The sequence below is a fragment of the Mus musculus genome, chromosome 9 (genome assembly GCF_000001635.26).
Source record: "Mus musculus strain C57BL/6J chromosome 9, GRCm38.p6 C57BL/6J".
Lineage (NCBI taxonomy): Eukaryota > Metazoa > Chordata > Mammalia > Rodentia > Muridae > Mus > Mus musculus.
In genome coordinates, this window is record NC_000075.6 from 8,907,661 (window position 1) to 8,931,393 (window position 23,733).

Below are 23,733 nucleotides of genomic sequence, written 5' to 3' on the forward strand. Positions count from 1 at the left end.
AAGCAGAGCTATCAGACATCCATATTAACCATGGCAGCTGTGTCCGCGAGCACTGAGGCCAGAATTTCTCCTAACTGCCCAAGGAACATGACAGTGTAATGTACTTTAAAAAATTAAATCATTACTGGTAAAGCTTAAGTCCTCATGCTCAACACTGTTAATCTCCTACCATGGATTCTTCAGTGCATCTATGTTAATGCTTTACAATATGTGCTATAATATGAGGAGCTGTTTAAAACATAAGCAGTATCATTTACTAGAATGTATGTGCCATTAAATCATTATCTATAATGCTTCTTTTCATCTAATGATGTGTATACACTTGCATATGCATGTGTACATCTGGACATGTGTGTGTGCTTCTTATGAATGTGTATGTACATAAGTGTACCTGTATGGGAGTGGGGGAATCATGTGTGTATGCATTCAAATGTATGTGTTTGTGCATGTGTTTGTATACATGTATGTCTAAGTCATACTCTATTGCTGTGAAAAGACACAATGAATATGGCAGCTCAATAAAGGTAAGCACTTAATTTGGACTTGCTTATGGTTTCAGAGGTTTAGGCCATTATTCTCATGGTGGGGAGCATGGCAGCACACAGACAGACATGACAGCTGAGAGTTCAATATCTGGATCTGAAGGCAGCAGGAAGAGAGAGATACTGGACCTGCTTGAGCATCTCAAACCCTACAGTTCCTGCCCCAACAAGGACTCACCTACTCCAACAAGGCTATACATCCTAATTCCTTCCAAGTAGTGACATCCCTGATGACTAAGCATTCAAAGATATGCGCCTCTGTGAGCTATGCCTATTCATGCTACCACAATGTGTGTGCATGCTTGTATTCATTCATATGTGAATGGCATTTACATGCTTATATACATATATATTTGTGTGTACACATATGCATACTGGTGTGTGTACCACTGTGTGTCCATACATGTGTATGCCTTACACATACATTTGTATATATGCTTGTGTGTACTGTACGTATGCATACGTGCATGTGGGGGATACATGTGTGAGTGGATTGGTGTAGTTCTAACTTGCTCTTTGAAACTTTCTCTAATGATTTAGAATTAAAATTCTTCTCTCCAAGCATTGCTGGAGTTAGCATTTCTTGTGCTTGGTAAATGCCTGCCTCATTCTCTGGGTTTAAGTCCTTTGATGAAGCTCCTAAAACATCAAATCCTCCTACTGCCAACATGACTTCATTCATTTTATAGGTGTCTATTTATGTTACATTTAAGAAAAAATTGTATTAGGACTACAGAGATAAATATGTATGTAGGGCCTGCCTTCAATCACTGCAAACGTAGGAAGTGAAAACTCAAATGCAAATCTAGCCTATTCAATGTACAAAAAACTACAATGCATGTATGAATGAACACATAAAAGCATACATATGTATGTATACACTCATGAACCTCCACTGCCATATAGACACACAAATGTACACAGAAGCATTCACACATATGTATACATGCACATGCATACACATGTGCATATGCACAACATTATATGAAAAGAATATGAGAATGTTCTGGTGTGGGCATCCTAGAACTACAGAAGACAACACTACATTGCAGAAGGTCAGGACGGATGTAGGATGTCCAACTAAAATATCTGATGCTACACAAAGGGATCACTCATCTAACAAACCCTGACTGGCCTTGACTATATCTGGGCACTTGTCTAACACATGTAACTTCTTTATGAATACAATAAAGTAGAGATACTATATTATATCTAAATTTTACCAAGAAATGCACAAAGAATTACCACTACCCCTTAAGTCTGACTGTAATGTCTCCGTCTTTTAACTCCTACCTCCCCTAATGTCTTACCAGATTATTTTGGATTTGAATAAAGATTAATTATGTCTTTTAGAAGTAAGCATGGTTTCTACCTGGAGACTGGCTCCTTAACACTGTCCCAATCCTTTCTCTGCTCAGAGTGGCTCTGCACTGTGCTTTTCTTTGATTTATGTTTCCACTGCAAAGTTTATATAAACAAATTATTATAAACCAACACACTAATACACACACACACACACACACATCTTCTATGACAGGAAATTCTTACGTCTCAATTGAGTGATTGTGGTGGCAGAACAATTCCTTGGCAGGTCTTTTTATGTGAGGAAATCTTTGACATCTGAAAAAAGATAGGCGAACACCATTTGGTGAAGATTAAACACCACCTGAAAACCATGCCTGGTATATATGGCTGACACTCTTTTCATCTCCAATGATCTTAAGACAGACTTTAATGTAGACACATTGGTCACTTTTTTTTGGTTTTAAAACCCTGTCATCATTTAATGCATTTGAAAATCACCTTTGAAAGTGGTTGTTTACGCCTGTAATTTAAGCCTTAGGAGACTGACACAGGAAAGCCGTGGGTTTAAAGACATCCTAATCTACACAGAAGGCCCTGTTTTCTAGAAGAAGTAAGTCATATATTCTGTGCTGGATCCACAGCTACCTAACAACATATGGAAGGGAACATGAATCCAAATTCTACTGTTGCTGGATATGTTTGTGCATTTAAATATAGATGCACACCCCATTTAATTTCTCTTTGGGAAGTTTGTCCCATTTCAGTGAACTGTTCTATGTTATTTTATACTGCGATGATCCTTACAAAGTCTTTCTCGTTTCTTCTTCTTTTTTCACTTTATCTTCTACAGAACAAAGAAACAAAATTCCTTTCCAAAAAGTTTTAGCATATTACTAATTTAGTTTTAAATTCAGCAACTGCTGCTACATCATCTGTTATTCCCTTGACTTATTTTCATGACTATGCATTTTTCTGGAGGCACATTATGCAATATAATAACATCTTCTACAAAAAATCATACATAGACTTACCACATTCTTTACTGTTTTGCAACCAAGGGACTTATACAACTGGCCAAACACTTAGTGAATATGAATCACTGACCCAAAGCTGTTCTCAAATATCTGTAGACTATATGATAGAAAGAATAGAATGGTTATCATTAATTTATAAATGAAGGAACTCTCCTTGATCTCTTTCCGTGGACTAATGCATGGTTAGCCATCAGAACCAGATTTTGAGGCAGGTTCTCTTTCCTCCATATAAAATGGCATCGAGGAACAGCAGAGCTGATTCCCTCTAGGAGCCCTGCGATTGTAGATCAGCCAAATACCACCTCTGTAGCAGAAGACACTATCATTGGTTTTAAGGACTGTGGGGAAGTGGCCAGTTAACACACAGATCTGTAGTGTGGTGGAATGGAGACTTGGAGAGCCATAGTCAGTAAAAGTGGAGGAGAGTAAAAACGGTCAACATTACTGTCTTTCTATGGTAGAAACCATACTTTGGATTTGTGTCTTCTATCCTTCACAACATCCTTCAATAGAATTTACCATTCCTACTTCAGAGGTAAATAGGCCAGGGCTCAGATGTTGATCAATTTCCCCAAATAAGAGAGAACATTGGAAGAGAACACACATTTCATCTTACAAAACTTTATGTCTTTATTGAAGCAGAACTTAGGAGACATCAAAACTATGTCACAGTTCATCTTATGCTATTGTTAACCCAGTCCTCAATGACTTCAGCTAGCTTCTCCCCAAAAAGGCAAAGGAAAGGCAAGTTGAGTAGAGCAAAAGAAGAGATCCCCAAGGAGTTAATTTACCAATCTTCCCAGGTGAATGGCAGAACAGAAACTAAGCAGAAGTGTCCTACTGTCCGGGAGTCAAGAACATTTTCCATTTGTTTGGTCATAGCCTGTGACTGTGGCTGAGAGCAGATGCATTTAGGTTCCTTTTCAGTGGGCTCCAGTTTTTCCAAGTGGAGGTGGCCTGTTTCTACAAAGAAGTATATGGGGATGAGTGATGAATTAATGAAGTTGACATGTCAATACAAGATATTGTTCTAATACTTGTTGATTCTTATACTGTGAAGAATATCTTATGGATGTGACTGCAAAGAGATGTGAGGTGCTTGAAGGATGCAAACAGAGATTTCAAGCTTAGGTTAGTCGTCACATGACATGGAATAACATGACTGAAATGACAATATGAAGAAGATCCTCCTTCAGAGAAGTGAACCATTTCGAAGGGCAGCTTGGGCCTTGCAGGAGCCATTGTAGGTAATTTAAACAGAAGGCAGAGGAGAACCATTAGAATGTTGATGAGTGTGATGCTAAACACTCTTTCACCCCACTCAGCCATTTCTTCTTTGCATTGTACTTAAAATAGCTTTACATTTTAAAGGCAAGCTTTGTGTGTCTCTTGATAGAAGAATATGTGCTCTAAAATGACCTTTTCCATGACCCGCCCAGGAGACTGTTGCCTGGAAGATACTGAGCTAACAGCACATATAATGTGGCTTTGAGATAAAAATTATATTTTTGACAGAAAAAAGTAACTCTCCATTAGGAGCCATCTTTGTTGTACAGAGAAGGTTTTAAAAAGCAAAAGTGCCTGGCCATGATTTCCTAAGATAGAGGCACTCCAAAATGTCAAGGGTCCCAGAGTTACATGCTTAAACACTTGTAAACAGATATTTTAGATGGCTAATCTGCCTAAGAGTTTCACCACTTAGGTTATGAGAAGGTTTAACAAGAGTGGCATTTATGAATACTTCCTAAGTGCCAGGAACTTTCTCAGGCAAACTGTGGAAATGGCAGTGCTGAGACAGGAGCTGGAGCCTTCTCTTCTAACCATGATGACATGTCTTGTCCATCTGTAATGTCTACTGCTCATCAGCATTTTGATAAAAACCTCCTGACGTCAAGGAAGGAACATGTTAGTTACCTGAATTTTTGAGAAGAAAAATTCATTTTGGGGGTAAGAGGTATTAAAAATATATTAACTAAGGATCTTTCCCTGTGAGCAGACCATCAAGTCTTCACATTGTCTGGTAGGTTCCTTGCCCTCCCTTTCCTACTCCTCCCCGCCTCTCCCCTCTCCTCCCCTTCCCTTCCTTCCCTTTCCTTCCCTCCCCTTTGCTTCCCTTCCCTTGCCTTCCACTTTTCCCCTTTCATGTCTTTCCCCACAGAGATGGCTAACTGCTAAATAAAATGTAAAATGCTGGGAAGTGTTTCCAAGTAGGTTTCTGTAAATGACTTGGCCCCACATTCAGCATGTGTCTAAAAAGGTCTCATCTGTTCTAACGCCCTGACTGACCACATTGCTGTAGTCCCCAGTAGCTGTTATACTTGAGGTTTATTGCAGGAGCTGGAAGTGGTCTTATCTCTACCCTTGCTTCCAGGTTCTGTTCCCATTGTAGATGCCAAAGTCATGCTAATTAAACAGAACTCAGAACACACCATCTCTCTCCTCAAGCCATCCCACTCCTGTGCACTCTGCTTCTGCTGAAAGCAGTCACAGCTCTGATGGTGGCTGCCTGTCTGTCTGGCAGTCTCTTTTGTACATTCTGCCCATACCCTGCCTGGAAGCCTCACAGGCAGCCATGGACCAACCCTGCATGGAGTCTCAGTATCTTTGTTTTGTTTTGTTTTGTTTTGTTTTGTTTTGTTTTGTTTTGTTTTATTTTGTTTTGTTTTTTGTTTTTTTGTTTTGTTGAGACAGGGTTTCTCTGTGTAGCCCTGGCTGTCCTGGAACACACTCTGTAGACCAGGCTGGCCTTGAACTCAGAAATCTGCCTGCCTCTGCCTCTGCCTCCTAAGTGCTGGGATTAAAGTCAGGCACCACCACTGCCCAGCGAGTCTCAGGATGTTGATACTTAGCTCTCTCTTCTCTGGTTTCCTCTCTACATTTCCCTCTCACTCAGACTCATTTAGGATACCAGCTTGGATGCATGACCTGAAGTGTGTCAAGTTTTGGTGACCACCAATATCTCATTCCATGTTCTCCTCTCTGCCATGCTAACAGGTTATATATTTTAACAGAGTTTCCAGAAAGAAGCACACTAGACCTTAGAAAAACATACTTAATATGCATTTCCTGGGAGAAACAGAAGAAAAATGTAAAGAATACACTTCAGCTTACTATAAATGAGAACAGCATCTGAGAAAAAAGAATTAATGTCAGAAACAAAGAACTGGACGAGGTTAAAAAAGGTACTTAGATAAGAGAAATTCAACAGTAAGGTCCAATGATGAAATTTAAATCTATATGGAAGCTAGAGAGTTCAGAAGGTGACCCCAACTATGCAGACCTCAGAGTGAAGGTGTTACTTCAGAATGGTCAGAAAATAGCAAACTGATGGAAATTATGTGATAAGTTATTGCTTTTGCTACACATCAGTCATTGTGAGAGCCTCTTACTTAGCTCCTTTCATCAATACAGAGGCATGTATAACATTTATCTTCATCTCTAACTGCACATGCAAAATAGACTGAACAGATAATTTCCCTATGGGGTAGATACTGTTCAAAGTGAATTTGCGTAAAACTCTATTGCGCTGTAATGAATGTGGTGTGTTTGCTTTGTAGTTAGAAAACAAATCAGGTGAACAGAAAATGGGTATTTAACTCAATAAAAAATAGGTCTCTGGAGGAGATAATGAGAACCAACTCCAGTAAAAGCATTTAATGGTTACAGAAAATAAACTTCTGGGGATAAAAAATTATACAGGCACATAGTAGATAGTCAATAAGTATTTGCTTATTGAACCATCAGAATTACTACCCAGTGAGCATTTACTGCCGATGAGGTGCGGAAGGTTTTATTTACATCACTGTACACTGAAGTCCTGTTTTATAGATAAGGAAAGGAAAGCACCAGGAGATTAAATGAGTTGTTCAAGGCCAAGTTCTAATAGGTGGAAACTTGGATAGCAAAAGTAAGTTTAATAGCAATATAAAAATTGTTTTTAGTAGATCAAAGAGACTCAGAGCGTCCTAGAAACATTAGCATTATTGAGACCTCCAAAGATCTTGTGTATATATGGATTATACATACCTACTATATTAGAAACAAAAACTGACATCACAGAAATTGAAAAAATGGCTCAGTGGTTATGAGCACATGCTAGGGTAGGAGTTTAGATACAAGCACCCTCATGCCTGGCAACTCACAAATAGTCTGTGTGTGTGTGTGTGTGTGTCTGCATGTCTGTGTGTGTGTCTGCATGTCTCTGTGTGTGTGTGTGTGTCTATGTCTCTCTCTCTCTCTCTCTCTCTGTCTCTCTCTCTCTCTCTCTCTCTCTCTGTGTGTGTGTGTGTGTGTGTGTGCGCGTGTCTGTGCGTGTGTATGCCAGGTACCTGTGGAGGTCAGAAGAGAGCACTCACTCCCCTGGAGTTATACTTATAGGTGGTTGTGAGTCACCAATGTGGGTGCTGAGAGCCCCTGTCCGATCCTCTAGGAGAGCAAGAATCACTCTTAAGCTCTGAGCCATCTCTTCAGCCCCATGATTTTGTACATTCTGAAATTCTGCTTTCCTCATTTCAAACATAATAATCCATTAGATATTGGGTTTTTTTTTTCTGAACAAAGAATCCAATGGCAAGTAAAATTGTGCTTACAAGAATCTTTGATTAGCAGCATGATTCTTTTGTTCATGTTTCATGAATCTCTGGCAGGATACATGCACAACAAATCCTACTTGTTTCATATTAAAGTGAGATTAAGATATGCTTGTAAGCTGCAAGAAGAATGGCATTGTTTTACAAGTTTGTAAGTCACTTTAATATTGGCCTTCATAAAAGACTGATAGAGTCTCCTTTCTGCAATTACATCCAATCTGCTGTTTTGGCTGAAGTCTATAAAGAGGTGGTTCCACAAAGACACAAAGTTGTAAAATGGACAAGTGTTTTGATGGCCTTTTTAGACATTACAAGGAGTGGTTATTTCTTTGGACACAGCAAAAGGATGCTTTTCCACTTTTATTGTCCTTTCTGATTTTATCTCCTACAAATCACTCTCCTGTTTCTTTCTTCCAAAAGGAAATTTTCTATTTTTAAAGTACAATTTATAATGGAAGCCTTGAGCTGGGCAAGTTTTTTAATTTAATTATCAAATTCCAAAGTGAGTAGTTTATATCTTAAAATCTAGAATTTTCCAGTGAGTTTTGTGTCTTTCTCTCATTTGTTCCTTTTAACATTATCATGATCTTTATACATTCAATGTGCTTTAATCATATGAGTTTATTTAAATTATGTTTAGCCACTGTCTTAGTTCATTTCCTGTTGCTAACAACATAATACCACAGGCTGGATGAATTATAAGGAAAGTGATTTGTTTCTAGATCATGGTTCTGGTCCAAGTTGAGGGGACACACCTAATACCTTCTTGGTTTCTGAGTCCTGAGACAAAGAGCTAAACTGAGTTCCAGAAAACTGGATGTTATAGTAGAGACCCTCTCCTGAAGTAATCCATGAAATCACTATTCTCTTAAGTCTTGAATGGCATGCACAGGTTAGCCCACTGTTATGACAAAGCTCTATTCAGCCATCCCATCTGCTCCCACCTCTTCATGTCTCTCTATGATATTAAATATCAGCATAAATTCTGGAGGGCAGAAACAGTCTTCACGCCATAGCACCAGCATGGCTTTAGCACAGTTTTCTCAGACTTCCATAAAAATCATTTTTTTTTTTTGCTGTAAAAGAGCATCCCATTTGTTTGCCTATTATTTCATCAATAATTTCTCCAATGACTGCAGGTTATTTTGGATGATAAGATTAGATTTGAATAATCTGATTCCTAGTATCTGTTGTAGCCAACACTGGACAGAAGTAGAAAATACAGTTTTTGAAAAGTTATGGGGCCAAAACTTAATACCATTATTTCACAAACAGTTGTACAGATATTTGGATACCACAAAGTTTTTCATTGTGAGGGATTTTCTATCCATTGTAGGATGCTTGGCAGAGTGTCAGAACCCTTCTCCATAAGCACCTACTTAAGTTTATCAATCAAAATTCTGTTCATTTATTGTGGAATACCTTGCAGAGGGTTGAGGAAAATCAACTCTAGCTGCTCCTGTTTCTGTTAAGAGCATATAAAGCTTTTAAATTCTACAAAATATGCTTTAGTTAAAAATAATTTGCAAGTATCTATATTTCTAGTAGCATTGAAATAAACTGCATTGTACTAACCAGTACAATGTAGAGTTGTAACTAAATAACTGACAGAATGACTTAAAGAGAGAGTGGTTTACTTTGGCTCAGAGTTTCAGAGGGCTCTGTACATGGAAATTGGGCCCAAGTTGAGCCCCAAATTATGGAAGAATTTTGGAGGAATAAGCCATTCTTCACCTTGCAGAAACAAAGTAGAAAAGGACAAAAAAAGTCCTGCATAGCCGTCCAAGGGAAGGCTCCAGCCACCCACTACATACAGCTGCACTGCTCTATGTCCAACGATTTATTTTGTCTGGGTTTTAGTCCTAGAATTAAGTTTGCCTTCATTGGCCTTCCTGTGCTGTGTCTTCTATTTTCATGGTTGCGGTAGCCTTGTGAAAGTCTACTCTTTAAGCAGAGTTCAGTTTTTAGTGTTCTCTTTAAGCCTTCTTAGTTTACCTGTTTTTTTTCCATTAGAAATTTTATTCATTCAATATGTATTTAATCATACTTTTTCTCCCTGTCTCAGATCCTCTTCATCTTTCTACCTATCCAACCTTATGCTCTCTTTCTTCACCTCTCTTGCTTTCTCTTGCTTTGTCAAGCACACACACACGAAAAACAAAATAAATAAGTAAAAAATATAGTAAGACAAAAAGGATACTGAAACAAAATCAACAACAACAAGATGAAGCAAAATCCCACAGAAAAAACATGGAGTTCGCTTTGTGTTGATCAACTATTCCTGGGCATGGAGCCTGCTTTGGGGTGAGGTTGATATACCCAGTGACACTCATCCATGGGCTTTAAAGCTCAGTTCTTAGAGCCTAGGCTCCACATATGCCTTTTGAGATTATATCTCTGCCCTTTTCTTTCTCCATTTCTGGGTTATAGAAATTGAGTCTTTATAAAAAAGTAGCCCAAATTAATAAGCAATATGCTTATATTGTATTTTATCTAAGACTTCTGTGTATCTGTGGTGGGAAGACATTCTTCATGTGCACCAATTCATGGCACCTCAGTTTCTACCTCCTGGGTCATAGTTCCTGAGATATACTACACTTACTTTTTTTTTTTTTGGTTTTTCGAGACAGGGTTTCTCTGTGTAGCCCTGGCTGTCCTGGAACTCACTTTGTAGACCAGACTGACCTCGAACTCAGAAATCCGCCTGCCTCTGCTTCCCAAGTGCTGGGATTAAAGGCATGTGCCATCATGCCCGGCTACTACACTTACTCTTATAGATTCATTTCTGTGTAGTTTCTTCTGATTTACAAAAGAAAACCATGATACCCTGTAAATTCTCCTATACACAAACGACATTTGGTCACTTGTGCTCTTACTAAAAGGCAGCTCAAATGCTAGAGTAATGGCTCAATGTTTAGGACCATGCACTCTTCTTACAAAGGATATAAGTTTGGTTCCAAGCATCCATGTCAGGAAGCTTGTAACTGCCTAGAACTCCAGCTCCTGGAATCTGGCACTCATGGCTTCCAAGGGCAGTTCTACTCATGTGGGCATCCTTCTTCCTTACTCAGATAATCCTAACCAAAAAAACAAAAAACAAAAAACAAAAATCAAAAACAAAAACAAAAAACAAAAAAACAAAACAAAACAAAAAACCTCTTCAAAAATGACCAACACCATACAGACTTTTTTTTTTACTTTATAGGAGATTCTTCTTCTAATTTACAGTGTAAAAGTTTTATTTCAGTTAAAACGGAACCATGCAACATAATTAAAATATTATGAATAAAAATTCACTAGACAGTGAAGTTACCTAGTCACATTTTTTTAAATAATATGAATGTTTTTAAATAATTAAAACAGCAGGGAGTTTAATATAGGGAGAAGTTAGAAACAATATGTAAGTGCAAATACTCAGCCACACACACACACACACACACACACACACACACACACACACACACACACACACACACATGCAGGCATGCACACATGCACACACAGGGTACCTAATGCAGTTGCTAATTCCCTTTGACTTAGAAGGTCTTATTTCCCTCTGGCTCTTATATTCTTTCTGCCTCCTCTTTCATGGGTTTCCTGAGCTCTGAGGGGAGGAATTTGATGGGGACATTTAAATCTGAGTGTCTCAAGGTCTCTGACTCTCTATGTAATATCTGGCTATGGGTCTCTGTATTTGTTTCTGTATGTTGCAGGAGGAGGCCTCTCTGGTGATAGATGAACTAGGCACTGAAAAAAAATACAGAGGAATATCATTAGGGGACATTTTATCTCTACATTATTTTTCCTTTTTTAGACCAGTATTATGTGGGATTTCCATAATCATTGGGCTGTCTAGTCTTAGGTTCTTGATCACACAATCAGTGCTACGTATGGCTACATCTGGTAGATTGGGCCCTAAATCAAATTAGTTATTGGTTAGTTACTTCCACAAGTTTTGTGTCACCATTGCCTCAACATATCAGGCAGTATACCCTTGTAGTAAAGGGGTTTGTGGTTGCCTTGGTGTTTATGTTACTTTTTTTATTGCACGCAGATTACTTTCCTGTACCAAAGGAGCATGGCATGAAGGCTCTATGTAGACACTAGCTCACTATCATGTTCAATATAGGTATTGTCTTCAGCAATGTGTCCTTGCTAACTGTGGAGAGCAACCCTATAGCACTGGCAACAGACTGTGTTGTTTGGGGATTCCCACTAGTCCCTTTGGCCAACAACTTAATTAGATGCAACCTAATCCCAGTACTGGGAGCTTGGCTGGGTGACAAGAGATGGCCAATGGGGATTCTGTCTCCCCCAATACTTGGAGATTTTATTTAGATTATCTTCATGCATGTATATATTTTAAGAAGTTTCTACTGCATTAGGTTGCCATACTACCCCTCAAATGCCCCTTAATTTTAGCTGTCTCTTCCCATAGTCTCTCCCACAACTCCCCATGGCCTCCAACTCCCCACTTTTGTGAAATGAGTGGGTCTCTGATTCCAGTGCCTTCTTTTCCATCTGTTGGTTTGACTTGTCCAACTGTGATGTGATAGTTTTTGTTTTATCTTACTATATTTTATTTTGTATTTTAAAAAAAATGAATGAATGAATGAATGAATGAATGAATGAATGAAAACCTAGCTACAAGAGTAAAAGTTGACAACTGAACTGCCATTTATACATGCTGGGAGAGGGAAAATCTGTTTTCTCTATTAGTGTGGACACTGGTTATATCAGTCACGCAAAGACAGTCCTTATGTTCAGGAGTAGTTGACTAACACACATGGATCCCATGTACTTCAGTGTGGTTTTCTTTTGTGACAGGTTTGTTTTTTCTTTTTCCTTTTCGTGTATGGTTTTATTTTGTTGTCTTAGTTGGGGGTTGTTGCTGTATAGGGGGTTTGAGAGAGAACTGAAATCTGAGTGTGTTGGCAGGAGCAGAGGCTTTGGAGGGACTTGAGGGCAGGGGAAATATGATCAGAGTATATTTAAATTTAAAAGTTGTTTTAAACAAGAAAAATATAATTTAAAAATCACCATGGCAAAAAAACGAAAAGGATGTTTGAGATATCTGCTATGATCTATGCTGATAGAATGAATGATTTTAAAATGACAAAGTAAATACATAGTCAACTGTGAAAAATAAAAGCCAGAAAGATACCCGAGAAATCCAAAGTTGTTATCTCACTTCCATGTGCATGTACCCACCCAACACCAATACACACATACACAGATGCACACATGTACACACACAGACAAACACACACATGCACACACACACATGCATCTGCACACACAAACACACACATACACAGACACTCATGCATGCACACATGCATGCACACATGCACTTACAGACATGCACACACATACACACACATATGCATACACATACACACAAATGCACACATGTGTATTCTTATATTGTACTCATGAATTATATTGTAATTCATGGTATAGTATTATAAAAGGCAGTGGGTTATATATAAAATGGTATATAATAAAAATGCTTGGAGAGGAAAAAATAACCATCTTAATTTACTATGCCTAACAATACATTCAATTGTATAGGTCACACCCCTGTGTATAACTATATTCGGATGGCCATATGGGAACAATAAGCATTAAGATGCATATATTTATCCAACAAATGTTTATCAACATTTTATTAGATAAATGTGTTAAAGCATTAAAATTCAGCTTCCACCATGAAAAATAGGCATGCAATTGTATGAACAAGCATTTGGCCTATAGAAAAACACCAAAGGTTTTCTGGGATCATTCAGGTTAGACTATATGGAAAAGGATAAGCAGATCCTTAAAGGATGAGTCAGAGGAGGGAAGGGAGTCAAGAAGTGTGGGAGACACTTGTAAGATAGGGATAGTTAGCATGCTAGACTCTGAAGAACACAAAAAGATATACATAATTTAAATGAAAAGGGGGGGCTGAGGTAGCATAAGGACCCAGCCATGTATGATGGTGTGAGCCTTTAATCACAGTGCTGGAGAGGCAGAGACAAATGGCTCCAGGAGCTTACTAGACCAGCCAACCTAGTATATTAGGTGAGCACCAGGACTCAGAGGGAGATCTTTTGTAAGACACTAAAGGTTGACTTATAGCCTTCAACTGCACCCACTGATACACACACATACACACACACACACACACACACACACACACACACACACACACACAAATAAATACAAAGGAAAAACATAATATAATGTAATAGTTGCTATTTCTTCCCTTCTTTTCCCATTCTGAAATAGATGATAAATTTCCCCAGGAGAAATATCATGTTGTGTCATACAATTCAGGAAATTCTTCCTCAAGTTTCAACATAGACAGGTGCTGTAAACATTAATTGGGAGCTAGACAGCATCTCCTATTGGGGTTATCATTATGACATGCATGTGGTTAACTCCTGTTGGAGAATTGTGCGGGTAGATAGCTAAATAGTTTAATAGATTGCCTTGTTATAGACATGCAGAATAACCATGTAATATTGGACCAAGGCAAAGTTATGTTGTACAAGAAACAAGCAAATAGATGTAGCAAATGCTACATCTTAAAACCTGCATATAAGCTGGGAAAGATTGTTATTAGAAAAGTGGAGGCAACAGATGTTTTACTGGACTGTCATCCCCAAAGTTTAAGACTGTATAGATTTCCATACTAACACTGGAACAAATCCAGTCCATTTGTTCTTGACTTTTTAAAACCTAAACATGCACCCAGGTACCTAAAGAAATGATACCTGTAATGAAGTCCCTTACATTCTTAATGCCTGGAAGTTCTGGGCAGTTATTGAGCTACAGAGGCAGTGTCTGGGCTCCATGCTACATTCATAGGCAACTCTTGTTGGGACTGCGTGAGTGCCATGTTCCTTTAGCCAAACAGACTACATGGAGACTAACCTGTAACTGTACCTTAGGGGATGGTGTTTCTGCTTCCAAGTTCTGATGGCCCAGCACTTAGTTGCAAAGATACTCATCATTAGAATGAACTGAGCTTCCAGGCCCTATGGATCCACTAATACCATTTGTGCATCCAGTCCAGTCTTCTGTAGTTGCCATTAGAGTGGCACATTAGAGGAAATGTGGGTTATGTCAACCCATTAAGATTGTAACTTCATGTCAGTGTGCTCAACTATCAGAATGCCCCTTGCCACTTAAAATTAAATGCTGGACTACCCAGCTCTTTACCTGCCATGACATAAAAATTGTATTCAGTTTAATAGTCATGGCTTCCTTATTTAGATGTAAACTTCTGTTTAAATGTTTTTAGCACTCACTATTATCTCATTCAGACCCTGAACTCAAAGGTGAGGTCTCTCTCATTTGCAGCATACAGTGGTGGCCAGCAAAAGGCAGGCTATAAGGACCATGAGCCTGATGCTCTGTGTAGACCTTTTGACTCTGAGTCTTTATAACTTGTGAATAACTTGTACTTTTTCATTTTTAGGGCAGCATAACTATTTATGTGCTGGAAGAAATGACTGCATTGTTGATAAAATTCGCAGAAAAAACTGCCCAGCATGTCGTCTGAGAAAGTGTTGTCAGGCTGGCATGGTCCTTGGAGGTAATGTTGATGTTTTCATCAATAGTATAGTGTGGCTTGCACTTTACTATAACACTGAGTCAGAAGGATCTCAATATTTTTATTTATTTATTGATTTATTGATTGATTGATTGATTGATTTATTCACTTTGCATCTTAATCACAGCATCTCTCCCCTCCTTCCTCCCAGACTCACCCTTACAAATCCATCTCACATTACCCCCATCCCTTTTCCTCAGAGAAGGGGCAGTCCTCCTTGGGTACCACCCTGTCCTGGGACATCCAATCTTAGCAAGACTAAGCACATCCTCTCCCATTGAGGTCCAACCAGATATTAGGGGAAGGGAATACAATGGCAGAGTCAGAGACAGCCCCTTCTCTGCTTCAATTCTTAGGGGGCCGACATAAAGCCCAAGCTGCACATCTGCTGCAAATGAGTAGGGAGCTTAAGTCTAGCCACTACATGCTCTTTGGTTGCTATTTCAGTCTCTGTGAGCCAATATGGGCCCAGGTTAGTTGACTCTGTAGGTCTTCTTGTGGTGTCCTTGACCTCCATGGCTCCCTCAATCCTACCCCCCTACTCTTCAATAAGACTTCAAAGTTCTACATGGTGTTTTGGTTATGGTATATGGGTTTATTTCTGGAAAGCAGCTGTGCATCTGTTTTGATCAGCCACTGGATAAAGCCTCTCAAGGGATAGGTATGTTAGGTTCCTGACTGCAGGCATAGCAGAGTATCATTAAGTGTCAGGGGTTGGCTCTTGCTAGTCTCAGACATGTTCCCCACCAATTTTTGTTCTCACACCCAGCCCTCTCCCATCCTCTCCCCACACCTGATTCCCATCCTTGTTCTCCTCCTTACCTCCTCCCTCATCCTGGTCCCTTCCTTCACCCACCTCTGATGTCTATTTTATTTTCCCTTCTGAGTGGGATTCACACATCCTCCCTTGGGTCTTCTTTATTACTCAGTTTCTTTGGTTGCAACATGGTTATCCTGTACTTTATGGCTAATGTCTACTTAGATGTAAGTGCATACCATGGGTGTCTTTCTGGGTCTGGGTTACGTCACTTGAGTTGGTATTTTCTAGTTCCATCCATTTAGCTGAAAATTTCATGATGTCTTTGCTTTTCATATCTGAGTAGTTTTTCATCGTGTAAATATACCACATTTTCTTTATCCATTCTTCAGTAGAGGGACATGTGGGTTGTTTCTGTACATGTCCTTGCTATTATGAAAAAAGCTGCTACAAACATAATTGAGCAAGTATCCTTGTGGTATAATAGAGCATCTTTTGGTTATATACCCAGGAGTGATATAGCTGGGTCTTGGAATAGAACTAATCCAAATTTTCTGAAAAACCACCAAATTGGTATCCAAAGTGGTTGTACAAGTTTGTACTCCCATCAGCAATGGAGGAGTGTTTCTCTTGCTCCACAGTCTTGCCAGCATGTGCTGTCACTTGAGTTTTTGATCTTAGCCATTTTGACAGGTGTAAGATGGCCTCTTATGGTTGTTTTGAATTGCCTGATGACCAAAGAAGTTGAACATTTTTAAGTGTTTTTCCATCATTAGAGAATCCACTGTTGAGAATTCCCTATTTAGCTGTGTGCTCCAGTTTATAATTGGGTTATTTAGTCTGTTTGTGTCTAATTTTATGTGTTCTTTATGTATTTTGTATATTTACCCTCTGTCAGAGTTAGTGTTGTTGATGATGTTTTCCCATTCCGTAGGCTGCTGTTTTGTCCTATTGATGGTGTCCTTAGCCTTGCAAAAGCTTTTCCACTTCAAGAGGTCCCATTTATTGTTTATCTTAGTGCCTGAGCCATTGATGTTCTGTTCATGAATTTGTCTCCTATTCCAATATGTTTAAGGCAATTCCCCACTTTCTCTTCATTATAGTGTGTCTGGTTTTGTATTTGTGTTTTTCTACATGAAGACATCCAGTTAGACCAACACCATTTGTTGAAGATGCTCTTCCTGTTCCATTGTATGGATTTGGCTTCTTTGTAAAAAATCAAGTGTCTATTTCTGGGTCTTCAATTATATTCTCTTGATCAATCTGTATGTTTTTATGCCAGTACCATGCAATTTTTATTACTATTGCTCTGTAATATAGCTAATATTCAGGATTGTTTTAGTTTTCCTGAATTTTTTTTCCATATGAAGTTGAGACTTTCTCTTTCAAGGTCTGTAAAGCGTTGTGTTAGAATTTTGACCAGAACTGCATTGCATCTGTAGATTGCTTTTGATAAGATGTGCATTTTTACTATGTTAATCTTACTGACCCATAAGGATGAGAAGAATCCCAGTTTTTCCCTATTAATAGATTATTTTTCATTTCAGGTACTTTCCATTCTTTTTAAAAATCTTAATTATTTATTTCATATAATTATATTTCAAATGTTATCCCACTTCCTGGCTTTCCCTTCACAAACTGCCATTCCATCCCCCTACTCCCTGCTTCTATGAGGGGGCTCCTCCCACCCCCTACTCCTGCCTCACCACTCTAGCATTCCCCTATGCTGGGGCATAGAGCCTTCACAGGACCAATGGCCTCCCCTCCCATTGACACCAAACAATGCCATCCTCTGCTACATATGCAGCTAGAGCCATGGGTCCCTCCATGTATACACTTTGGTTGGTGGTTTAATCCCTGGGAGCTCAGGAGGGTGGGCATTTGTTGATTGATATTGTTGTTCTTCCTATGGGGTTACAAATCCCTTCAGCTCCTTCGGTCTTTCCCCTAACTCCTCTTTTGGGTTCCCCATGCTCAGTCTGATGATTGGCTGCAAGCATTCGAATCTGTATTGGTAAGGCTTTAGCAGAGCCTCTCAGGAAACAGATATATTAGACTCCGATCAGCAAGCACTTCTTGGCATAAGCAATAGTTTCTGGGTTTGGTGGTTACATATGGAATGGATCCCAAGGTGGGGCAGTCTCTGGATGACCTTTCCTTCAATCTCTGCTCCACTCTTTGTTCCTGTATTTCCTTTAGACAGAAGCAATTCTGGGTTAATATCTTTGAGATGGGTGGGTGGCCTTATCCCTCAACAGGGAGCTGTGCCTAATCTCTGGATATGGTCTCTATAGGTTCTCTCTCCCCTTTGATGAGTATTGTAGCTAATATCATCCTCTTTGGATCCTGGGAGCCTCTTGCTTTTCTGGCATCTGCCACTTTCTGGTTGCTACTCCCAGTTCCCAATCCCCGTTGCTACACATTTCTGTTCAATTTCCTGACCCTGTATACATCTCCCCCCATCTCCTCCCATACCTGATCCTGTACTCCTTTCCCCCTACCCCCCTTCTCTTCCTTCCAAGTCCTTCTTACCCTCTATCTCCCATGATTATTTTGTTCCTCCTTCTAAGTAGTACTGAAACATCCACACTTTGATCTTCCTTCTTCTTGAGCTTCATATGGTCTGTGAGTTGTATAGTGGGAATTCTGAGTTTTGTTTCTTAATATCAACTTATCAGTGAGTACATACCATGTGTGTGTTTTTGTGACCAGGTTACCTCACTCAGGATTGTATTTTCTAGGTTCATGCATTTGCCTGCAAATTTCTTGAATTCATTGTTTTTGCATTTTTTATCCATTTTTATTCTTGTTTTTTCTTGTTTGTTGGTGGTGACCATTCATACTCCAGTTTGAAGCAACCAACAATACAATCTCATTAATTCTGTGGATCTCCGGCATGCTGAGTCCTGTTGTGTATCAGTAGACTTTATGGTGGAACGTGGTCCTGTCTTTAGGTAGATGGGTTGGAGGCTAGCCACTGCTGCTTACTACTTGTTTGATTTTTAAATGATTTTCGAGCCTCTTGGGGGCCTTAGGCTCCTTGAATAAAGAGTGAGAGATCAGAGGTATCATCAAGCTTAGAACTTGATCCTGAAGGTTTATCAGATGCAGATTAAACAGTGAGAAATTAAATGACCATAACCACCATTGGACTGAAAATCCACTTGATGGACATGTAGTTATTCCCTGTACATGTTTTTGCTATTAGGCTCCCTAAGGCTTTTAATAATATGGCAATAAATACATTAAGGTTGGACCTGGCAGATGACTGAGTAGGTAAAGATGCTTGCCACTAAGCCTAATGACTCAAGTTCAAACCCTAAAGCTCATGTGGTGGAAGGGAAAAACCAATGTTCCATAGTAGTACTTTACGTTAACCATATATACAGCATGGTATATGGATATGCCACTCAATCAGACATATTGAAGTTATGAACTGTAGGAATAGTAAAATACTTGTCTTGCAAATGTGAGTTTGACCCCCAGAATCCACCTTTTTTAAAAGGCTGGGTATGGTAACTCTGACTTATGACCCAAGTTCTTGGGAGACAAAGACCAAAATGTGACAGAGGCTTGGTGGCTAACCAGTGCAGCAAGTTCCCGGTCTGTTAGCAGAAATCATCTAACAAAAGAAGAGGAGAAACTCCCATGGTTATCCTTTAACTTCCACAAACACACACACACACACACACACACACACACACACACACACACACAGATGCACTCACACATATACCCAAAAATATTGTCAGACTTCAAAATAATGGTTTGTTTATTCTTTGGGTATTTCATATATTTTGATCATATTCATTACTTCTATAACATTTCCCAGAGTTCCCCTGGTTCCCTACCTACACAGCTTCTACCTTTTTCTCCCTTCCTCTTTTTCTCTCTCTTAAAAATAAAAATATGTGGAATCCAAGGCCTGGCCTGGTGTATGGTTGGTGGACCCAAATGGCATTCCATTGTGGGGTAACAGTTATATCCTACGTAAGAATGCTTAGGAATCAGTTTTGTATGTGGATAAAACCCTTAAAAACCCAATGGAACATGCATTATATGTTGACATTAAAAGATTTCTTCTTCCTCGTGCTGCCTAAGGCAAGCTTGCTTGTGTTCCCTCAATGTTCCATATTTCTTCCTTCAGGAGGTGTTATTTTTAGACCAATGTTCTTCAGATTTAAAACCTCACCCAAGTGCTATTTCCTCCCTAAAATTTTGCCAGTGTTCTTGGGCAAAATTAACACCCGCTCAACACACTTCCCACTTTGCTAGCTCACTGAGTTAGAGCATTCCTGGTATTTTATGGTCTCATGATTACTGTTTTCCCCAAGTCAACACCCAGGTCTCAAATGTGCTCATACAATGCCTGGCTGGGAAGGCACTCAGAAGGCAGTGACTACATTAGTACACCCACTTTTCAAATCCTGCACCTCAATTTCCTCCTCCCTTTGTGCCAATGTTATCTCCAGAAGTCTTTGTGACCTTCCATGTTTTAGAAAGTCAGCTTTTCTCACAAGTCACACATCTCGCTTGCTTTCTGAGAAAGACTTGGAGATGCTGTGGCTTCTTCTGCCTCTACCTCTGCTTTTTCTATGGCACTGGGATCTCTAATACAATGGCCTTCCTCCATCATGATTATAATGATTCCTCAATTCACTGGCAATTTCATAATGGGTTTTGATGATACTTAACACCTGCTCCTCTCCCAACTCCTCCTATCTTTATCCTACTCAACTTTGTATTCTCTCTCTCTCTCTCTCTCTCTCTCTCTCTCTCTCTCTCTCTCTCTCTCTCTCCCCCCCCCTCTCTCTCTCTCTCTCTCCTTAAATTAATTATCTACATTTCTACAGAGTCCTGTTTGACTGCCCATATACCTCTGGGTATTAGGTCATCCACTGAAGCTTGGCTGGCCCATCTGTCAGGAACTTTAATCATATTATTCTTTAAATGCCTTTAAATTTTTCCCTTCAACCACAGATTAGATATAGGGAATAATAGATTAAACCAATATGGTTTTTGTTTAGCGTGTTACACACCCTGCTTAGACCCATCTTTGCTGCTCTTACCCACAGAACAGTCTAATCTCTACTAAGATAATTATGTTGTAAAAGGTGTGAGTCTGAGTCTGGAGAACAAGGGCAGATTTTACCAGCGTAAGATCTAGAGGAGCCTGGAGGTATGCTACTTACTGCCTGTGGCCTAGTTTCCAGGGGATAGAAGTGGGGAGAGAAGAGAAGCAGCTGCACCCAGACCGTCTGTGTAGCACTTTCATAGTGCCATGTCCCCTCCAAGTTCATATCATTGGCATGTCAGAGCCCTTCTACTCAGTGAAGCCAAGGTAAATAAGGGCTTCCTTTGCCAACTGGTTTCCTCCAGATGATGGTCTTTATGGAGCTGTCTCTAGTCCTAACACTCCCACCTCTCCAGGAGGGCAGCTTGCAGACCCGATGTCTCCACAGTGCTATGCTCAGGATAAGGGAAGAGCACCTTCTAAGAGACATGGCCAAAGTTTTCAAGGAGAGACCCAGAGTGTGAACCCTTTAGGAGAAAAATGAAGAGTGCTGTTTATAAAATAATACTGTCCAAAAAAGTACAATATTATACACCTTGGTGAGGATCTTTTTAGGAAGTAACTCAGTGGAACTGGAAGAAGTTAGCTTGCAGCAGCAGGAATGTGGAGTTTGACCTTCACTCATCAGAGAGAACAGCAGTGATCTTTTAAAGCAATTACTCTTGATCTGTCTGTGAATAAACCCCCCATTTTCATATGCAATGCATCTTCTACCCCTGAAACTGTCTTTCTCTTCTCCTCAACCATCTCCACCACCACTTTTGAAGCCTGTGATCTGGGTCACTTCCTTCTGTGTCTATCCATTGTTTGCCTCTGCCTGACTTCTCTGTTTACTACTCACGAGCTCTGACTTGCACTTTATTCTAAGTTCAGATGTGACATTCGACAGAGTTTCTAGCATCTGAGGAGAGACACTGAGGCTGATCTCTGGTGCATGTGTGCTTGCAGTTGCTCCAGATTTCTTTGTAATTCTCTTGTTTACAGGTGAGAGTAGTTTTTACATTGGAGTTAACAGTTCACTGCCCAGTTGCTGCAGTTTCGTGGATCAGAAAAAGATGCAGAGCTAAGAGCCTGTTGGCAAAGCTTCTTTGTCCATGCTTTTATTTCCCTGTTTTTATTGCCGTCCTATGACTTAGATCTCAAATCATAGAGAATCTGATTCCTTTGCATAGCACGCTTCCATCAGTGAACCTCTTTTATGTATAATGGTCTTTGAGAATGAACGGAAACTAGCAAAATTTAAAATGTGACAAAGAATATAAATGGGAACTTTTACGGGCTAGCTGACATGAGGGTGTGTCCTCCATTTTCCTAATACAAAGTAGCCAAAAACAAATATATATCCTCTTAGGTATGTGGATGAAACATTAAGTATTTTGTTATAAAGTATCCAATGCATAAAGTCAACTAAATGATGATATGTAGATTAAATACAGGAATTAGTTCTTTAAAGTGGCATTTAAAGTATATTTTACTAAGTGCTCTTCCCTGCTTATTCTGTGCATGAGGTCTTGCCCCAAGAAATAATTAAAGATATATATTTTTACTCTTTAAGAGCCAGATATTTTCAACAATGTTATAAACCACCACTGAAGTTTTTTGTCCTTTTTAGTTTGTCTTTTCAAACAACATGCTTTCTTCAAAATAATCAAGTGTCATGGTATGGATGGGCAGTAAAAATTAACACAGTATATCTTCTTTGTTTTGTTTTGTTTTGCTTTGTTTTGTTTTGTTTTGTTTGTGTTTTAGTTACAATGTTTCTCCTTTCCCTTCTTCCTCTCAAAGGGCCCTCCCTGCATTTTGCTATTTGTTATTGCATGCTTATATGTATTTGTATATATATCTATATTCCTAAATATAACCTAGTAATCACAATTAGTGTTACTTGTATACATGTTTCATGGATGGCCATTTGGCTCTCCAACATTTGGTGTTCTTTCCCGGGGAAGATTCCCTCTCCCACTCCCAGCTTGTCTCAGTTGCCTAGGGTTGAGCCCTCTTGGGCATTTCCAATCCAGCTTGTTGTGTTCATTGGTATCATCTTTGTATCATCTTTGTTCAACTCACGTTTGGGCAACCATGTTGATGACACTTGAAGATGTGTTGCTAGGAGAAATACGCTCAAAGTGAACTGCCTGGTCCTCTAGCTCTTAGACGCTTTCAGCCTCCTTGTCTACAGTGCTCCATGAGCTATAGGTGCGGGAGTCTGGTCTCCACAACTCTGCATCTTGGTTGGTTGTAAATTTCTGTAACACTCTCTGTTGCAAAGAGAAGTTTGCACGAGAGGTGAGGAGTACACTTAACGGTGTGTAAGGGCAGCTGTTTATAGATGACTGTTAGGGCTTATGCTGGATTAGCAAACTGTGGATACTTTTCCAGCAACCATGGTTTTACTAGCACTGAGTAGTTACGTAGGCTCCCAGCACCAGGAATAGAGCAGTTTTTGAAAGATAATTTTGAGATTAAAAAACTTAGTATATCACAGGGCTATATATTAGAAAGGAACATTGAAATGTATCTTTATAATACACAGTGGCTCAATACTGTGAGGAATAGAAACACAACAGTGGCCTACATTTTTATACCATAAATGGATTTATACAGAAGTTTATTAGCACAGTATGCTGAGATTCAAACATTGCTAATTCTTTCCTAGAGTCATTGACAAGAATCTGTACAATAAATTATCCAGGTTCCTTCCATCAGCACCAGTGTCAGGTCACCTTGGCCACTAACTCAGTGGACAGTCCCATAGTCCCCAGAGGACTCTCCACTCCGCTGGTGCCCTAGCATGCCCAGGATCTTAGGATCACTGGTGAGTGGAACACA

The 23,733-nt window shown here is 39.5% G+C and overlaps 1 protein-coding gene across 2 annotated transcripts in view; it reads left to right on the top strand.

Annotated features, from left to right (window-relative positions):
• Pgr (progesterone receptor) overlaps positions 1–23,733 on the top strand; it is a 69,712-nt gene that overhangs the window by 8,761 nt on the left and 37,218 nt on the right. The window contains exon 3 of one of the 2 annotated variants that reach the window (XM_006509848.4): positions 560–11,228. In XM_006509848.4, coding sequence (XP_006509911.1) covers positions 560–567 — 8 coding nt within the window. In that variant the 3' untranslated portion in view covers positions 568–11,228. Of the gene's footprint in view, positions 1–559; positions 11,229–14,938; positions 15,056–23,733 lie in introns of those variants that run through there. The other variant, NM_008829.2, reaches the window with a different exon arrangement.